The sequence below is a fragment of the Plecotus auritus genome (genome assembly GCF_963455305.1).
Source record: "Plecotus auritus genome assembly, chromosome: X".
NCBI classification, from domain to species: Eukaryota; Metazoa; Chordata; class Mammalia; order Chiroptera; family Vespertilionidae; genus Plecotus; species Plecotus auritus.
Window position 1 is genome coordinate 145,849,466 of NC_137784.1, and position 20,538 is coordinate 145,870,003.

Genomic DNA, 20,538 nt, shown 5'->3' on the forward strand with positions numbered 1-20,538 from the left:
ATGAAGATTTGTGCAAGAATGGCCTTCCTTCCCCTGGCTGATGGCACTGCCTTCGCTCTGGCCAGAGCTGCCTTTCTGCTCCAACCCGGAGCCACCTTTCTGCCTTCCCACGCTGCCCAGAGGCCCGGAGCGGCTGGGGTGGCGTGGAAAGCCTGTGTCATTGCCATGGCAACATGCAAGCATCCCGCCCCACCCCCCGCCACTTGGCGTCTGTGTATGCAAATTAACCTTCCATCTTTGTTGGGTTAATTTGCATACTCCTGATTGGATGGTGGGTGTCACGAAGGTACGGTCAATTAGCATGTTACTCTTTTATTAGTGTAGCTTAGTACAGCTAAGACTTGCTTTATAGAAGTGAGTCGTGAACTTTTTTATTTTCCACCAGAATCTTTTGAAAGAATGCTGCTAAATATTACAGATGAAATCAGATTAGCTTGGACTATTCTGGTTTAATCAGTAATGGGTGTTGCAGAGTTCTTCCCTCTTGGTCTCTCTTGGATCCCTGAAGTATTATAGGACCTTAATATAATGGTCCTATATATAATGGGTGGTTCCTGGTTCAGCTGGTTCTAAAAGGTTGGTACAAAGGCGCTGGTGGGTAAAACTGCTAACACTTTAGCACAAATTAAGGCAGTAGAACCAAGTCATTTTATTTTTCACTATCACATACAGGCAGTTTTTAAAAGCCAGATTCATTTATGTATGTCCTTGATGAAGCAATAAAAAAGTATTAATATTAAATGTCAACTCCTGTGTACATATGTCTTTAACATTCTATGTGATAACATGAAAAGTAAGCATTAAGCCTTTCCATTGCATAAGGGAATGTGATTATTGAAAAGTACTGTGCAATTCTTTAACTTGTTTAATTAGCCACCTTTTTTATGGTATACTAGTTTTAATTGGAAAAAAACTCACATACTATGGTCATTAGGACTGGGGTATTTGGCAGACATCTTGAAATTGAATTAGGTGAGCCTATCATTTCAAGGAAAGTAACTGACAACTTTCAAAAGAAAATTAGAATTGTGTAGAATTTATATCTCCTTCTCAATACATAAAGATTTTTCTAATGAGATAGGTGATTGTATTAGCCATTTGAGCTTCTATAACAAAATTCTGGTTAGCTTGTAAACAGCAGGCATTTATTCTCACAGTCTTGGAAGTTGGGAAGTCCAAGATAAATGTGGTAAAATGGTCATGCTCTAGTGAGGACCCTCTTCCTGGTTCATTGCTAGTACCCTCTCACTGTATCCTCACATTATGGAAATGGCTAGGGAGCTCTGTGGGGGTGTCTTTTATAAGGCACTAATCCCATTTAGGAGGGCTCCACCTTCATGACCAAAGGCCCTACATCCTAATATCATAATCTTTGAGCATTAGGATTTTAACATATGAATTGGGGGGCCACAAACATTCAGATCATAGCAGTAGTGATGTTACCAACTGTGCTTTTTTATATTATGTAAATCATTTGGAATATTTGCATAATTCATTGGACTAATATTTTCCAAATGGCCAATATTGGAATCACATATGGGTAAAAGATCTATTCAAAGTGAAATATAGACATTAAGTTTAATTTTGTAGAAAAGTTCAGAGATGAGGTTTCAGATTTCACATTGCAACTCATTTTTAAGGAGCTATCACTTGTGGAGTTTCAGTGTAACATCAAAGAATATTCGTGATTATTTGAAAAGGCTATTAAAATATATCTCTCTTTTCAAACACTTATCTGTGTGAGGCTGGATGTTCTTCCTATACTTCAAACCAGAATATTGCTCCAGATGGAATGCAGAAGTAGATATGAGAATTCATCTGTCTTCTATTAAGGCAGGCATCAAAGACATGCAAAATATAAAATAATGCCAGCCACTCTATTCATTAACTTTATTTGTTTGGAAAATATAGTTATTTTTCATAAAAATATATTATTTATGTTGACCTGTAATAAGCTCACTATTGTTATTTTAGAGTTAATCAATTGGCAGATATTTCTGTTTTAATTTCTAATGTGGTAAAAACTGATAGATATATCCCACAGAAACAAAAACTCTTTGAGATCTTCTTAATTTATGGGCTATAAGATCTGAGACCAAAATGTTTGAGAACTGCTGATTTAAGAACAGTTTGAAAACTTCTTCCTTTAAGCACTTCTAGACTCAAAGATGGATAAACCCTGATGAGAGTTTTTTTTTCCTAATCCCTTTCCCCTTTCATCTGCTAGACCCCAAGTCCAGCAATTGCCCATAACTTTGATTTATTTCATATAAGTGTACATTCCTGCCATGCTTTGCTAAACAAAGAATTTAGTCACCTTGATTAGATTTTCAGACTTGCTGGCCTCCATGATGCAGTTTAGCAAAGAGTCCTGGTAACCAGAAAAGTTGTTGCTTGCAAGCTTTTTATCATTTGTCACCATTTGGTATTTTATCTCCCTACCCTGCTCTAGATGTCTAAAAGAAAAGCAGTATAGTACAGACCTCTGAAAAAAATCTTTTTATGGTTCATGTTAGATCAAATTCTCTATAAACAGAGCCTGAGATGGGGATTCTTTTTTTTTTAAAATAAATCTTTATTCAGATTATTACAATTATTTCTCCTTTTTCCCCCCATAGCTCCCCTCCACCCAGTTCCCACCCCACCTTCTGCCCTTACCTCCCCCCCACTGTCCTCATCCATAGGTGTATGATTTTTGTCCAGTCACTTCATGAACCCCCCCATACCCCTTTCCCCTGAGAATTATAGTCCACTCCCTTTCTATACCCCTGATTATATTATATTCACCAGATTATTCTGTTCCTCAGGTTTTTAATTCACTTGATTTTTAGGTTCACTTGTTGATAGATATGTATTTGTTGTTCATAATTTTTCTCTTTACTTTTTTCTTCTTCCTCTTCTTAAAGATTACCTTTCAGCATTTCATATAATACTGGTTTGGTGGTGATGAACTCCTTTAGCTTTTTCTTATCTGTGAAGCTCTTTATCTTCCCTTCAATTCTGAATGATAGCTTTGCTGGGTAGAGTAATCTTGGTTGTAGGTTCTTGCTATTCATCATTGAAAATTTCTTGCCACTCCCGTCTGGCCTGCATAGTTTCTGTTGAGAAATCAGCTGACAGTCGTATGGGTGCTCCCTTGTAGGTAATTAACTGTTTTTCTCTTGCTGCTTTTAATATTCTCTCTTTGTCTTTTGCTCTTGGAATTTTAATTATAATGTGTCTTGGTGTGGTCCTCTTTGGATTCCTTTTGTTTGGGGTTCTGTGCGCTTCCTGGACTTGTAAGTCTATTTCTTTCACCAGGTGGAAGAAGTTTTCAGTCATTATTTCTTCAAATAGGTTTTCAGTATCTTGCTCTCTCTCTTCTTCTGGCACCCCCATAATTCTGATGTTGGTACGCTTGAAGTTGTCCCAGAGTCTTCTTACACTAGCTTCAACTTTTTGGATTTTTTTTTTTTTGCTTTTTGCTTTTTTGGTTGAGTGTTTTTTGCTTCTTTGTGTTTCAATTCTTTGACTTGATTTTTGTGTTCCTCTAGTCTGTTGTTGGGTCTCTGTATAATATTTTTTATTTCAGTCAGTGTATGTTTAATTTCTAGTTGGTCCTTTTTCATATCTTCGAGGGTCTCGTTATATTTATCGGCCTTTTCTAGGATATTCTTGAAAAGCCTTATAATCGTGGTTTTGAATTCTATATCCAGTCGTTTGTTTTCCTCCATTCCTTTCGTTTGTGATCTGATTCTTTGACGTCGCATTTTCACTGCTTCCCTGAGTTGGTAAGGTAGATTTGTGTGCTAGGTTTCCAATATGGCCCAGTGGGTCTGCCTCCCCAGTTAACCTGAGGTGGACACTCTTGGTGCACCCCTTTGTGGACTGTGTGTACAGCCTTGTTGTAGTTAAGTCTTGATTGTTGTTGGTATCACTGGGAAGAATTGACCTCCAGGCCAGTTGGCTGTAAGGATCAGCTGTGTCTATGCTGGGAGAAGTTCGGTGCTGGATACAGCCTTATAGGATTAGACTTGCCAAATTGCAATAGCCTCTGTGCTCAGCTTGGATGGGGTGGAGTCTCAGTCTTGGCTTCCTGTCAGCCTTACCCTTGCGCGCACGTGCGCGTCTTCAGACCTCCACCTTCCCTGGCTCCTGAGTCTCTGCCCGAGAGTCCAGACTCCCCCCACAAGAGTGTGGGTCCCCAGGGGCTCGCCTGGAACTGGGGTTCAGTGCAGTCAGGAACCTCCGACTCCCTTCCACTAGGGAAAGCCTGTGGCAACCTCTGCAGCCTTTGTGCGCACTGGCGTGCGCGCGCGCACTTTCAGTCCTCCGCCTTCCCCGGCTCCCGAGTCTCCACCCAAGAGTCCAGACTCCCCCCACAAGAGCGTGGGTCCCCAGGGGCTCACCTGGAACCGGGGTTCAGTGCAGTCAGAACTGGGGCCCAGTGGAGTCAGGAACCTCCTACTCCCTTCCACTAGGGAAAGCCTGTGGCAACCTCCGCAGCCTTTGTGCGCACTGGCACGCGCGCGCGCTTTCAGTCCTCCGCCTTCCCCGGCTCCCGAGTCTCCGCCCGAGAGTCCAGACTCCCCCCGTAAGAGCGTGGGTCCCCAGGGGCTCGCCTGGAACTGGGGTTCAGTGCAGTCAGAACTGGGGTTCAGTGCGGTCGGGGGCTTCCTTCCCCCTTCCGCCAGAGAAAGTCAGCCAGGCTCTCAGCCGCCCTTCCTCTCTGCGCGCACAAAGACCCTTTGCCGTACCTCCAATTCTCTGTGAGCTTTTCTCTTTCCTTCTAGTTGTAGAATTTTCACTCAGCCAGCTTTCCTGTGGTTCTGGATGGTGTTTGTTCTGTCTTTTAGTTGTAGTTTTGAAATTGTTGTGCGAGGCAGCAGTTTAGGTGCTTACCTATGCCGCCATCTTGGTTTCTATCTGAGATGGGGATTCTTATGCAAAATAATTTAATGAGGAAGCACTCTCAGGAGAAGGGAAGCAAGTTAGCTACAGGGAAAGCTAATCAAGGATGTGGACTTCTGGTGATGGGATGAGGGTGAGAGTCCAACTTTGTGGGCTAAGTGGTTCCCAGTGTCTCATTTTAATCAAATACAAGGTGATATTGAAAAAAATGTCTCAATGTAAATTGTTGATGGTAGGGTCCTGGCTGGTTTGGCTCAGTGGATAGAGCGCCGGCCTGTGGACCAAAGGGTCCAGGGTTCGATTTCGGTCAAGGGCATGTTCCTTGGTTTCGGGCTCCTCCCCAGCCCAGGCCCTGGTCAGGGTGCATGCAGGAGGCAACCAGTCTACGTGTTTCTCTCACATCAATATTTCTCTCTGTCTTTCTCTGTCTCTTCTACTCTCTCTAAAAAAAAAATGGAAAATATCCTCAGGTGAGGATTTAAAAAAAAAGTTGATGGTAGGGCCAGCCCTACCAGATACTGGCCCTTTGTGTGACTTAAAACAAAAAAGTCACTCCTTCCTCTGGCTGTAAGGCCTGTAAGGAAGCACAAGATTTGGTAACTGAAATACAGACCATGTTTCAACCCTTATACTTTTCACTTGAGACCTTTGCACAGAGCACAACTTGTATGTCAGTATATAGTGTTCCTGGTTGTAGGAATCTGATCATTGTGACTTGACTGTTTTTTAATTCTTTGATATGGCCTTTCATATTTGTCAAAAGACATCAGTCCTACAAAATTGCTGAGTGGTACCATGTCTCAAGACATGCTCACCATCTCCATAATCTAGATATTGATGAGAGATTTCAAGACAAAAAGGCCATCAAAAGAATGTGTTATGGATACCCTCTCTGTATGCATTCATCATTTTTATCACATGAGAAGTTTTGCATTGAAACTTTTATATTAGTTGAAGGGGTCCTGACATTTTTTTTAATTGTTTGAAGTATTACAAATAGTAGTACATATGTCTCCTTTTTTTTCCCCATTGACCTCCCCCCAGCTTCCCCTACCCCCCAGTACATGCCTTTACCTGCCCGCCCCCCTCAGTGTCTTGTATCCATTGGTTATGCTTATATGCATGCGTACAAGTCCTTCGATTGATCTCTTACAGCCCCCCCTCCAACCTCCCCTGCCTTCCCGCTGTAGTTTGACAGTCTGTTCAATGCTTCTTTGCCTCTGTATCTATTTTTTCCCCTTTTCTTTCCTTTAAAAAATCTTGCCTCTGCAGACTAGAAATAATAACTGAGGTTTTAGTGTTGCTTGCATATGAGGTCTAATGTAGCATTGCCATGTTAATCTGTGCACATATTTCTGCCTAAGGATCTTACGATAGTCAAGTCATTAGCATAATATCCATTAGGAATATCTGATTAGAAGCTTATCACTGGGGGAAAAAAACCCAAACAACTGATGATCTTCTGTGACATTGAAATTATTGCAGTGTAATATCTTGATGTTTTAACTTCCAATGTTACAGTAGAGAAAGCCTAGAAGAAAGGAACTTTTTGACTAGTTATATTAATAAAATGGGTAGGCTCTATTGTGTACACCAGAGACCCAAGGGTCATTCCTAGAGTTTTTGTTCATCTTTTTTTGTTGCAGTGGTTACATAGAAAACGGAATGAGGGAGGCAAGGGTAAAACGAAATAGGGGGTAAAAATAGTTTGGGAAAAATTAAGGCTAATTTTTCCTTTCCTGTTTTCTTTATTCCTGATAATATAACTAAAGTCTTCTTAAGATGAAAAATTAAGAAAGCAAGTAAATTTCTACAGATTCGGGTTGAGAAAGATATTAAATTGGGTGTACATAAAAAAAGGAAGCTTTGGGGCTTTTTGAATGTAAAGTGACTGCATCTTGGCAAGAAAATGTTTATAAATTCCTTATTATTGAGAGACTGAGATTATACCTTTCATTTGATTCAAATAATAACTAGTAAAGAGATGAGAGCTCATTACCATGGGGGACCACTTAGAAAGTGGAAGGATACTCAGGATTGTGTTCTTTACATTTAGGCAGTTTCAGGGAGAATCTCAACAATCCACATGACACCCTCTTGTTAAAGCATTCCTATACCCTCTGCTGAAAAAAGATAGTCCACTAAACTCTACTCTTTTTTTTCTTATAAACTACCATAGACACAAAAGTCACCTTTGATATTTACTAGAAAAAAATTATTTTTCTCCTGTAACATTATGAGCCTTTGCCCCTACAAAATATGTTTTATTGCATCTTCATTGCAAATTTAATTTGTAATTCATCTCTTAGTCACTCATTTAAGTCATAGATATCTACTGAAAATATCAATCAACCAGCCTGAAAGCATTCTTCTAATGGGGGAGATATAATGTAAAGGTAATTACGTTTTTATCCTCTGTAAAATACATTGTTTTTAAGTTTCATTTATGTTACTTAAATTTTCAAGTAAAAATTTTCAAATTATATCATAATAATTCAACATTTCAAATTTTAGTCACCCACAAGAGACACCTAGCTTTAATTACATGATAATCAGTAATGCAAATTTTATTATTCTGAAGAAAAACTGGAGGAAACTGGGCTAAAATATGACAAATAGTGGATTTATGGAAATATCCAGTGTGTGTTGGGAGTAGATGCATGATAAGCACAAACATGAAAAAAAATTAAATTGCTCCTGCTAAAGAATTTGAACCTATGAAAATGTCACTCACTCCAATGGATTTTACATTCCTAGCCAGGTATCCATAGTTTTACCACTGTTCACAAATGTTTCCTTAGTGTTGTAACATTAAGTATTCATTACAGAAAAGAGATGTGTGCTCCAGAAGGACCCTCCTTCCCACAAATCACTGGAAAAAACTCCAGAGTTTGGGCATAGTTATAGCTGTTTTCTAAGAATTTCCTCATCTGCCTTCATAAACGAATGCCTGTCTACCTCATTTGCCTGCAAATTGCAATATATCAGTAAGATGGATCATTTGGCTTCTTTGTTAGTCCTGAGGGATATGAGCATAGCCCACAGATCTACCAGCAGCTGACTGCCTGGTAAATGTTTACTTATAAATTAACATGGGTGATAATTTATTAAGGTAATAAGCATAGATTACATTTAATGGCTTAGACATTATGCATTATAAACACAGTATTTTATGTTTAGTTGAGGCAAATGTATATGGTTATTAATATGATACCTAAATGTAACTCAGAAATTTTGAATTAGAGCATTGATTAAGTCAATACTTAAGGGCTTTATGAAAGTTTCACAATGGCAAAGCAATATCATATTGTTCACCTATTCCATGTATCAGGATTTGTTTATTTCTCTTAGATTCTCTTCTCCTTCCCCCATAAAAGACTCATTCTGTTACTGAAGAACATTGGTTCTCTCTTGACAAGCATCACAGCATTAAAACTTTGGCTTCTGGAGCTGAGGTGAATAATCTGTCAGCAGGGACACCATGACAGCCTAGGATGACACAACAAAGAAAGAGAAAGAAAGAAATGGGTATTAGCAAGAGTCTGCTTAGGGACCTAAGGAAGAGGAATTGGGTTGCTCCTTTGAATGCCTGTGGTTAAAATAAGTTTTCCCAAAGAAATTATAAGGAGACAGTTCTGATCTCATATTTATTTTTATTTAGATAAAAAAAGGTCACGAGAGCTCAAACTGACCCAAATATATGCACAAACACCATGCTTACTTGGGCCTCATTCCAGGACTAGTTGAAATGAGGTATCACGGTGGTAGCCATGATTAGATTTTCCAGTCATAAGTGAAACCTAGGTATTGGCTGGTTTTTGAGAAATATAATTCCTCCCATCCTCATGTTTATTCTGTGGTTTGGCACTTGTAATCTACATCAGATGTAAAATAATAAAAGTAAATCATCTGGGCTAACAAATAATGTCTATCTGAATCTGAGTCCTCATGAAAAAAAAAAATGTATAACCAAGAGTACAGCTTCCCATTAGACTATCAGCCACAAATGGTAATTTTCACTTTTACCCTTCCCAACTTCCAATATTATGGCAATAGTAATAATATTAAACAATGATGAATGTTCGTTCAATAAACAAAAATGTTTATTGAATGTTTACTATGTGCCAGACTAAGTGCCTTATCATGTTTTAGTGAGTTAAGAAATATTTGCCAAGCTCTGTGCTAGGTGCTGTGGTAAGCCAGAAATAAATGTTTATGCATTATTTCACTTAATGAAAAAACCTTCTAAGGTAGCTTCTGTTGTTATCATTTATTCAAATCTACCCTGGTAATAATAGATAATACAGAACTGGGTTTGGACCCTGATTTCTCTGACTCCAGTCTTAAGAGGTAGTTTTACTACCTTACAGGTACTTGCTCTTTCTTTTCCACCATATTCCACATGTGTTCCTAGCCTATATCAGAAGTGCAGGTCTTATATTTAAAAGGGGTTCAATGTGTATATCTGTTGAGCAGTAACCATGTGCAGGGCCCTGTGCTGAGTACTTTATGTGTATCCTACCATTTAATATCCTTTTCTACTGTGTGAATTGTTAAGAGAGATAAAATATAGATGAGGTGACTGAGGCATATGTATTTTAATGAGTGGTGGTTGTAAGGGATGGATCTGCATCTGTCTGTCCCTAGAGCTTGACCACAATGCTCAGATTACTCTTACCTCATTTAATACTCACAATCTTATTATGTTGTTTCTATTTTAACCCCATTTTTATGAATAAACTGGGTTTAAAGAAGTTATGGTACTTGATCAAGATTACAGGGAGGCAAGAATTTAACTTGATTTCCAAAGCCTATGTTCTAGAACAAGTACCCTATATTGCTTTCAGGTTACAAAAATATATTGTGCACATATTTAGGGTATTTGCCAGGCACCATTCTAGGTATAACAAAGAACATTACAGCCAAGATCAATGCTTTAATGGAGTTTCATTATAGTGGGGAGACAGACAACAAACAAATAAAAGATCAGGTAATGATAAAAGCCATTAGAAAATAAAATAAAAATGGTATAAACGGACTTGGGGAACCACTTAAGAGTGGATGGCCAAGGAAGACCTTGTTAAAGGAATGACATTTAAATTTCGATCTGAATGACAAGAAGAAAGTAGAAAGGCTAAATTCTGGGATTAAAAACATCTTCCAGGTAAAATATTTTAAGCTTTTTTATAGGTTCTTGGGATCATATCTCAGGGTTTGTTTGTTTGTTTTTTGTGGTTGTTGTTCTTAATTGTCATTGCATATATCAAATTTATTTTTAAAAGTAAAATCTTAGAAAGTCAACTTGGAATAGAGTTTCCAGATTTAGCTAAAAAGTAAATATAGAAAGGCAGTTAAATTGGCATTTTGGATAAACAACAAATTTGTTTAACTATAACTATGTTCCAAATCTTGCATGGAAAATTAGCTATACTAAACAATTATTTGTTTATCTCAAATTTCAATTTAACTGGATGTCCTGTATTTTATCTGGCACTCCTAACATGAAAAGAAGAAAGAGACTATAAAATACTTACTGCAATAATGGAAATCTATGTTTGTGTTGGCAAACACAAATTAGTGTAGCTGACAGCCACATGTGGCTATTGAGCACTTCAAATGTGGTTAGTTTTCTGAGAAATTGAATCTTAAAAATTTATTATACTTTAATTAGTAGAAGTTTAAATTTAAATAGCCACATGGACTTAATAGCAACTGTATTGGATAAGAAAGTTCAAGAGGAAAACAGGTATTGTGCCTTTAGAACATCCCAGAAAAATCTAACAAGAAGTGCTGAGCCTAAATGCCATTCTAAATAAGCTGTCTAAAAATAATTTCTTTGCCTATAAAATAAGAATTTAGACTACACAGTCTCTAAGATCTCACTTGAAAATACTATGCTTTTATGAACTGTACAGGCTGCAGGGACTGCACAATATACATTTTTTAAAGCCTCAATGCCTAGCAGAGGGCCTGGCACACAGTAGATGTTCAGTATATGATTGCTGAAGTGAGCTTAACTCAATGGGACATACAAATCATCTAGGTTAGAGACAAAGAATGCAGCATGTGTGATATAATCTATGGCAGGTATCACTAGTCAGCCACGCCACTTTTTCCCATACCACAGGCAAGCTTAGAACCTTCTTAACATAGGACTCTAAGTAGCTTATTGATGATATTGAGGGCCTAGGATTAAAAATTATTTGCCATCTATATAGCTTGATCTACAGGAAACTGTGACCTAGAGATGTAACAATTATCTTTGTATTATAGACTCTCCACCCTGAATTTCTAAAAGGAACTATTTTAACAGATTTTGGTTGATTTATCTTTGTAACTTCAATCATCTTCTGACAAAGAATAGGGCTTGACTGAAGAGGTGAAACTAAAACTGCCAAAAGATGTCTGGTCCAAGAAACCCACACTCAAGTCCCACATCTGTAGCTAACTGTGAGTGAATCAGATCTGTTTTCCACTGCAGCATCCTAGCCCGTAAAATAAGGAGGTTGGTTTAGATGAATTCTAAGGTCTCTTCAAGCTCTGAAAACTAATGTTCCTAGGTTTACTTTATTCTAAGAACTGAAACACCTGTGCTCCCTCAATATACTGAATGTAATAAATCTGTAATAAATATCTGACAAAGAAAAACAAGAATAGAACTTGAGGAAAATTTTTTGCTATGTTTCTTCCTGAGGTATATGGTTGGATAGCTCACATATTTTTTTTAAGCATTTGCTGAGTGAGCATATTATCTGAAGGATGATCAAAGCATCACTTTTCTCTCTTCTTTTTGTTTTATATTCCCTGTGGATGCTTGCTATTGTCTGTTTTATATGTGATTCCAGTTTTTATGTTCTTTTGTTTGCCCACACATTTTCTTTTTCATCATCTAGATCTTTGCTCCTTAAAATGTGGTCCACGGGATAGAAGTATCTGCATTACCTGGGTGCTTGTTAGAAATGCTAAATTTTGGGCCCCATCAAACCTGCACTTTAATAAGATCTCTAGGTGATTGAAATGGAAATTAAAGTTTCAAGAAGCACTGGTATATGTGGCATTGCAATTGCCATCTGGCCAGAGTTAGCATCCTAAAGTGCCAAGCTATAAGGTACAGTAAAAAAAAAAAATCTTCCCTCTTATTATAACAAATTTTAGGCCCAGTATACAACTTTTCATTGTTAAGGGAGTCATGACTGGCTTTCAAGCAGCCATAGTAGAGCTTGAATTTCTGCTGGTCACTGTGTTGGGTCAATAATGAAGATGCTGATGGTGATAATTATAATAATATTTACAATGTATTATATACCATATTAAGTGCTTTACATTTATTATTTTAATGCTTACAATAACTATCAATCCTCATTTATAGAATCCTATATAATAAAAGCCTAATATGCTAAGTGTCCAACTGTTTGTTCGACCAGTCACTTTGACTTGCACTGACCAGCGGGAGCAGACGCTCCAACCAGTAGGTTAGCTTGCTGCTGGGGTCCAGCTGATCGGGACTAGGAGAGACGGGCCGGACACGCCCTAGAGCCCTCCCGCCACCCTCCCTGGCCCTGATGTGCACTGCTGGAGTCCCTCGGCCTGGCCTGTGCCCTCTCGCAATCCCAGACCCCTTGGGAGATGTTAGAGAGCTGGTTTCAGCCCAATCCCCACAAGCCAGGCTGAGGGACCCCACCTGCTCAGGGATCCCACTCACTCTGCAGATGATCTTCGACCTGTGGTGCCACCCCAGGTGTGGCCAGCTGGGGAGGGACCAAGGAAGGTTGGCTCCAGAGCATGTCTGGCCCTTCTCGCCCAGTCCAGCCCCACTGGCCTCCTTCTAATTAATTTCCTTTCAATGTGCATGAATCTGTGCACCAGGGCACTAGTAGATAATTAGCAGATAGTTCTTTTCACCTTGGTTTTCACTACTCGGAGGTTGAAAGCTATAGATTACATTTCCCAGACTACCTTGCAGCTAAGGGTGCAGACATGCCCCTTAGCTGCTTCTACTCAAGACATGGAGCCATAAGTGAACTAAATGTAGTAGAAACCATGATCTGGAGATTGGATCTTCTGGTCCATATGCAGAGATATCTGGTCCAGCATTTAGTTTCAAAGGCCTTAGTTACAAGATTACGTGTGCTGTTTTGGCTACAAAAGTGCCACAATGTTGTTGGGCAATTTTCCTGCCTGTGTTGTTTCTGAACGTGTGGTATCCAAGAATGATTTGCTATATCTTCTTTCCCCAGATATTCTGGGAACCGCTTAATGTCTTTTAATAAATTCCTTTCCATTTACCTAGCTAGAGTAGACACTATTGTTTGCCAGTAAAACCCTGGCTTGCATAGTAATTGAGATCATTTAAATTAATAAAGGCTAAAAAAATGACGGTAGTAAATTATAGCACGTCAGTATCCAGTTATCCAGAAAAGAAGGTGATGTTTGAGATATTGTAAAGCAGAGATTTGAGGTTAATATTTTCTAGAATAGCAGTGATAAAGATAAAAGTAGTAGCATTATGTTAAAGAAATCAATAACTTTTAAGTTAGTTTTGCTGCAATTCTGAAAATGTACCATACCTAAAAACAAATGTGTATGTATGGCCAAAGTCAAGTAGAAAACCAAAGTAATTATCTAGGCAAGTTATGAAAGGAAGGGAGAGGAGGAAGGAAATACAATTACTTTAAATGCCCATTTTATAGCAGGCACTGAATAAGGGCCACTATACACATTCACAAGGGGATTATAAAATAAGAATTATAAAAACTATAATGGTTGGCAGGCAATGCTGGCTGGTGATCCGACTGATCAAGAGGAGTGAGAATTTCAATTAAAATAGATATATTTGGAGTGAGATTAGTTTTACTCAATTAAAAGATACTATAAATGATAACAATAATAATCTGTTATGAACTTTCTGTAATAAATACATGCCGTATAAGTAAGTAAAGTAGTTGGATAATCTCAGTTGCTTATTATTTGCCAAAAAGCATGAATGACCATGTTAGGGCCATAGAAAGAACTCCTTACTCTTCATTCCCCATTTCTTGCTTACCATGATTGTCCATTTTCTGTTTTCAGCCTCTGGGAATACTAGTGATCGTGGAGAATAAAACACTTCATCATCTACTTCTTCTGGCTTTCTGGGCAAGCAGTGTAAAAATGTCCAGTCAGAGGCAGCCACTTCAGCAGTCTAAGGAAAAAATGGGGATAACTCAGTTTTCTGGTACTCTATCTAAGGGGATAGTAGACATTTCAATAAAGAACTCTATGAGTAATATGTGGTTGATAGCAAAAGTGACCAATTATCCCCCAATATATTTTAGAAGTTACTTTTATGTGATTGTGTTATATTTTGAGCTTATCTCCAAATTATGGTTTTTAGCACTTAAAGCATACTTTATTATCACTTAAAAACAATTTTGAAGAAGAGCGCTGAGATAGGAGTGCATTAAACAGGATTATGGGCACTATGTACTAGATATTTTATTCTTGATGCAAATGTCCTAACAGTTTTAATTTTCCCCAACAGTTAATTCCTACAAGTTACATTTTCCCATCCATTTCTGTTGTTCACTTATAAATTGAAAACTATATTCCATCATAATTTCTTACCTCCGAATTACTGCTTTTGTACTTAAATTTTGTTTTACCTTCCACTCTAGGTCTATGTTCAGAACCTCTGAGTTTCTAAATACTGGAAAAGTGACAAGGGAAAAGAATAACATTTGAACCTGTCATATACCAGTGAAAGAGGGATAAATGGTGATGGAATGAAAGTTGACTTGGAGAGGTGAACACACAATGCAATATACAGGTAGTGTAGAATTGTGCACCTGAAACCTATATAATTTTGTTAACCAATGGCACCCCAATAAATAAAATTTTAAAAAAGAAAAATTCTCCATAAAAAAGATTTGCTACTTATATGACAAGGGATTGGCCATAATATATAAATAACTCCTATAACCAATAATAAAAGGCAAAAAATAGAAAATGGGCAAAGGATATGGTAGCAGTTTATAGAAAAAGACACAAATAACCAATAAACACAAAAAAGATATTTAATCTCATCAGTAATCAGGAAAATGCAAATTTTGAAAAGCATGAAATACCAATTTTTAAAGTTAAAAATGTAAATAAAGATAGAGAAAATGTGGAGAGACTATAAGTTGTAAATCCTTTCTGATGGGCAATTTAGCAGCATTTCCCTTATTTTAAAAAGTATGTGCTATTTCATCCCAAAATTTTTCATCTAGGGATCTATTCTCCAGTAATCCTATATAATAAAGAGGTAATATGCAAATTGACTCTCACACCATCACACAAGATGGCCGCCCCCATGTGGTCAAATATGGCTTCCCCCATGTGGTCAAAAATGGCCACCACAAGATGGCCAGCAGGGGAGGTTAGCTGTGGGCAATCAGGCCAGCAGGGGAGGGCAGTTGTGGGGGGGAGGGGTGGACCAGGCCTGCAGGGGAGGGCAGTTGGGGGCAACCAGGCCAGAAGGGGAGGGCAGTTGGGGGTTACTGGGCCAGCAGGCGAGGGCAGTTGTGGGGGGACCAGGCCTTCAGGGGAGTGCAGTTAGGCATTGATCAGGCTGGCAGGGGAGTGGTTATGGGGTTATCAAGCAGGCAGGCGAGCAGTTGGGAGCCAGCAGTCCCGGATTGTGAGAGGGATGTCCGACTGCTGGTTTAGGCCCTATCCCACAAGCCTAAACCAGCAGTCAGACATCCCCCAAGGGGTCCCAGATTGGAGAGGGTGCAGGCTGGGCTGAGGGACACCCCCCCCAGTGCACGAATTTCATGCACCGGGCCTCTAGTATTTTCATAAAGAAATATGTATAGAGATGTTCATTGCAGTATTTTTTGTAATTGGAATAATTGCAAATAGTCTAATTTATTAACAGGAAATATTTTAAGTGAATTATAGTCCACTCATACTTTGGAATTCTATGCAGCCATTAAAAAGAATGAAAATATTTAAATGAATAGGTAAAAAAATCTAAGATTTGTTAAGTGAAAAAAGTAAGTCAGAATAAAATGTGTAATATACCATTTATGATAAACCAATAGTTGTATACATAGGCATCTATCTACTAGAGGCCCTTTGCATGAAGAGATTCATCCAATAGGCCTTCCTTCCCTTGGCTTCCAGCACCGGTTTTCCTCCGGCACCCAGGACCCAGGCCTTTGCTCCAGCCAGAGTCTGCCATCTTCACTGCAGACTGCTGTCTTCATCTTTGCTGCAGACTCCGGCTGGAGTCTGCCATCTTCATTTTCGCTGCTTTGCTGCAGACTCTGGCCGGAGTCTGACATCTTCGTCTTCACTGCAGACTCCAGAGTCTGCAGTCTTGTCTTCGCTGCAGCACTCCGCTCCTGTAGATGCCTTCACCCCCTGCCCTCCCTGTCATAGCAGGAGTCCTGCCCCGCCTGGCCTCTCCATGCCTTGAACAGCTGAGCGGCCGCCATCTTTGGCCTTCTAATTTGCATATTCACTCTGATTGGCTGTGGGCGTAGTGGAGGTATGGTCAATTTACATGTTTGTCTATTTTAGGTAAGATATATATAAACAGGTAATATGCAAATTAGCCAGGCGTCACGACCAGCTCAGGAGGAGGCTTTATCATGACTGCTCAGGAGGAGCTACACGTGCAGATGGGCAGGAGGGGACTGCATGCCACCCCCAGCCCCAGCAGACACACACCAGGGGTGAAGGCGTGTTCCGAGCGGCCGCGGCACGGCTTGGAGCACGCCCCTGGTGGGTGGCAGCAGCGGCCAGAGTGACGCAGCCCTGGTCCCAGATGCCTGGTGGCAGCTGGAACAAAGCAGCCTGGGTCCCGGGTGCCTGGCAGTGACAGGAGCAAAGCAGCCCAGGTCTTGGGTGCCAGAGGAAAGCCGGTGCCAGCACCCAGGGGAAGGAAGGCCTATTCTTGCATGAATCTTTGTTCATCGGGGTTCTAGTATACGAATATATAAAACCCTAATATGCAAATAGACTGAACAGCAGAATAACCGAACAACTGAACAACCAGTTGCTATGCTGTGCGCTGACCACCTGGGGGCACACGTGGAACATGGCAGGTCTCAGCAGCAGGCGGCAGAGTGCAGAACATGGTGGGCATCAGCCGTGGTGGGATAGTGGAGCAGGTGAGCAGGGGCACCAGACCAAGGCAGGGCACCAGTTGCTATCATTGGGGCGAGTCTCTGGTGGTTTCTGAAAATTCTTTGCTCCTGCACGCTGCAATCCCGCCTGGTGCTCGCACCCACTGCCGGCACCAGAGTTGCCACTCACACCTGCATCCAGCGCTGGAGCTGCCACTTGCACCCACTGCCAGCGCTCGGTGCCAACCCTGATCGCTCGGTGCCATCAGCAGGTGTGAGCGGCAGCTGTTGGCCCAATCGCCCCTCAGGGCTTCTCCACCACCCCCTGCTCCTAAGGGGTGATCGGGGCAGCCCAATCACTCCATGCCATCAGCAGGTGCAAACTGGGCCAGTGCCATCAGCACGTGGGAGCTGCCGGGTGGCAGGAGTGGGGCTGCCGGCAGAAAGGGGGCTGCGGACCACGGCGGGAGGGGCTAGGCAGGGGTGCAGAGGATGAGCTGAGACCCACCCCTATGCCCACCATAGCCTTGCGGCCCAGACTTCCTTTCAAGGTGCACGAATTCATGCACTGGGCCCCTAGTCTATATATATAAAAGCCTAAGTGACCAGCCAACCAGCCAGTAGCTATGACGTGCACTGACCACCAGGGGGCAGATGCTCAATGCAGGAGCAGAAAACACAGGCATGGAAACATAGAACAGACTGATGAATCTCAGAGGGAAGGGAGAACGGGGAAGGGTGGGAAGAGATTAACCAAAGATCTTATATGCATACTAGAGACCCCGTGCACAGATTCGTGCACCAGTGAGGTCCCTCAGCCTGGCCTGCGGGGATCAGGCCGAAACTGGCTCTCTGACATCCCCCGAGGGGTCCCAGATTGCAAGAGAGCACAGGCCAGGCCAAAGGACCCCACTGGTGCACGAATCTGTGCACCGGGCCTCTAGTATACAGAAAAGTTCTGCAAAGAGACACATCAAGTTTATAAACACTGGTTACCTGTGAGAATAGTTACTGTTAAGGGGATGGAGGAAAGAGATTTTTCACTTTTTTATTTTTCAAACTTCATTTTAGTGACATATATAAATAAGGAGCTTATATTTGTATATTACTTTATCAATAAATATCTATTATAATGGCTTACTCCTTTTCTACACTAAAACAGATTACTTGCTCTGTTGACAAAATCCCAATGTCCACCTGACTTTTAGGGGTTTCCTCCAGAACAGTTGTTCTCAAAGTGTGACCCTAGAGCAGCATCACTGCATCATCTGGGAACCTAGTAGAAATGTAATTTATTGGGTCCCACCCCTGACCTACTGATTCAGCAATCCTATGGGAGTGGGGTCCTGCCAGCTGTGTATTAACACCTTCTCATGTAATGCCTTTCATGAGTATCTGAAGGGATTCCTCTGAGAATGCCCTGCAGGCATTTAGCAAAACTCAACTGGACTTGAGTCCTTAGAAAACATAGTTAAGGACTAGCCTGAAGAACATAATTATGGGGCTTTTCTTAGAGAAGAAATCAGAAGAAACTGCATGTAACAGAAGTAACCTTATGTCTCTAAACACATAAAGTATAAAGCATTCAGATGCCTCCATTGCTATGAGAGGGAAAATTTAGCTTCTTTCTTCTGCCTGGCTTTCAAATTCCTTCAATCAGGATAAAAGTGTCTCTAAAGAACATAGCTAATCTTTGGGAGAAGAGAAATCTCTAGGGGATACAGTCAGTGAGTCCTTCATAGGGAATGGAAAGACAGTCTGCTCTCCCCAAAGTGAATGAGTGATTAGATGGTTCTGGCCTTTATGAATGGAATTAATGAACCTTCAGAGAAGCATCAATTTTTACCTTCATTGTAACCTGGTAACCTTTGAAAGCCTGGAGCCGCTTTTTCTTCTCCTCTTCTTGTCCCATACTTATCCAAGTATCTGTAATTAATACATTTCCTCCACGAGCCGCTTCCAATGGATCATTCGTCAGTGACAGCTTGGTACTATTCTAGAATACACAAGCATGTTAATTAAAAACTTCATGGGACAAAGAAAGACAATAATAACTTTATCTATAAGGAACATACCTCCTTGGCATACTGCTCTGCCAACTTGATTATACTGGGATCTGGCTCATAACCCTGCAAGGGGAAGAATTTAACTGTTATTTAGGTAATTCTATTATATATACTGTATTACATATGCATTATATTCCTTTCAACAATAGTCCCACTCTCTTTCCCTTCTTTTTGCTTTAAGTTGTAGTACAATCATGTTCAGTAGTATGTAATATTTACATCTTGATCAAATCGTAATAGTGCTTTTTGAAATTTAAAAAGATAAACAGTTCTCCCATTTTTCTTTTATTGTCTTGACCTCTTTAGTCATAAAGTCAGAGTGGGGTTGGGGTTCTTTTTAGCTCTTGGTAGCACTCCTTCTTGTTCCTCTAATAGCTTATGAGGATCATATACATAATTCCACAACCTTATGCATTTTTGTCTCAGAGTATTTCCATGAGTTGTTTTTTTAAATATATTTTTATTGATTTCAGAGAGGAAGGGAGAGGGAGAAAGAGAAACATCAATGATGAGAGAGATTCATTGATCGACTGCCTCCTGCACACCCCCCACTGGGGATCGAACCCGCAACCCAGGCATGTGCCCTTGACTGGAATCGAACCTGGGACCTTTCAGTCCCCAGGCCGATGCTCTATCCACTGAGCCACACCAGCTAGGGCCATGAGTTGTTTGGTGTGTTTTTTTTAATGCTCTTTTGTCTGAAATGCTTTTCCACACCCCCTCCATGTGGATAAGTTTCACATATTTCCTCATAAAAACCTTCCCTGATCACCCCAGCTAAATACTAACACCTTACATGCACACCTTATTCTTTTGCACTGACCAACAAGTGTTGTGTCAGGCACTTGCTCTGAAATGGCACTTACACAGTAAGCACACTGTTTTCACTAAAATAAATTTGCTTGGGATGGTTTGCTGATAGAAGGATCAGGACTTGAGGGAGGCAAGCAAGGTGCCTAGGACATAAAATATAAGGAGGTGCTCACTGTTAGAGTCGTGCAAGCACAAATTTTGCACTATAAGGTGCCTAGCTTTGCACACCCTAGTCTCAACTCTAGGTGAGAGGATATTACTAGAGCAGCTAAAGAACCTCATGCTATTCCAGAACCCATAGGTAGCCCTTCTGCCTCTAATCCTCTCCTTCCAATCTTTTCTGTACATTAAAGCAAGAATTGTTTTCTCTGAAGCTTCCAATGTTTACTTTGTTTCTTAAGTCAAAACTGATTAAGAGTATCAAAGCTCCACACTAACATCCCCTGCTTCTGTCTGTTTTAAATCTTCTCAACATCTTGCGGCAGGAAAGCCAGTCTTATTGGCATCCCTGCACATGTCTTGCCCTTTTCTGCCATCACAGACTTTTACCCTTTGTCCCCTCCTGGGCATCTTCAAAGGAACATATCAGCTCCTCCTTTGTCCAAACTCTCATCCACCTTCATCTCTACACCCTCCATGTGGAAGTCTTGTCAGTCCAAAAATCATAATTATTCTCA

At 40.4% G+C, this 20,538-nt stretch overlaps 1 protein-coding gene across 1 annotated transcript in view; it reads right to left on the reverse strand.

Moving 5' to 3' along the window:
* Positions 1-6,532: 6,532 nt before the first annotated feature.
* OTC (ornithine transcarbamylase) overlaps positions 6,533-20,538 on the reverse strand; it is a 62,473-nt gene continuing 48,467 nt past the window's right edge. The window contains exons 7-10 of the mRNA XM_080652331.1: positions 19,058-19,111; positions 18,829-18,978; positions 13,934-14,071; positions 6,533-8,379 (exon numbers count right to left, since the gene is read on the reverse strand). Of these exons, the coding sequence (XP_080508457.1) occupies positions 8,320-8,379; positions 13,934-14,071; positions 18,829-18,978; positions 19,058-19,111 (402 nt within the window). The 3' untranslated portion in view covers positions 6,533-8,319. The remainder of the gene's footprint in view (positions 8,380-13,933; positions 14,072-18,828; positions 18,979-19,057; positions 19,112-20,538) is intronic.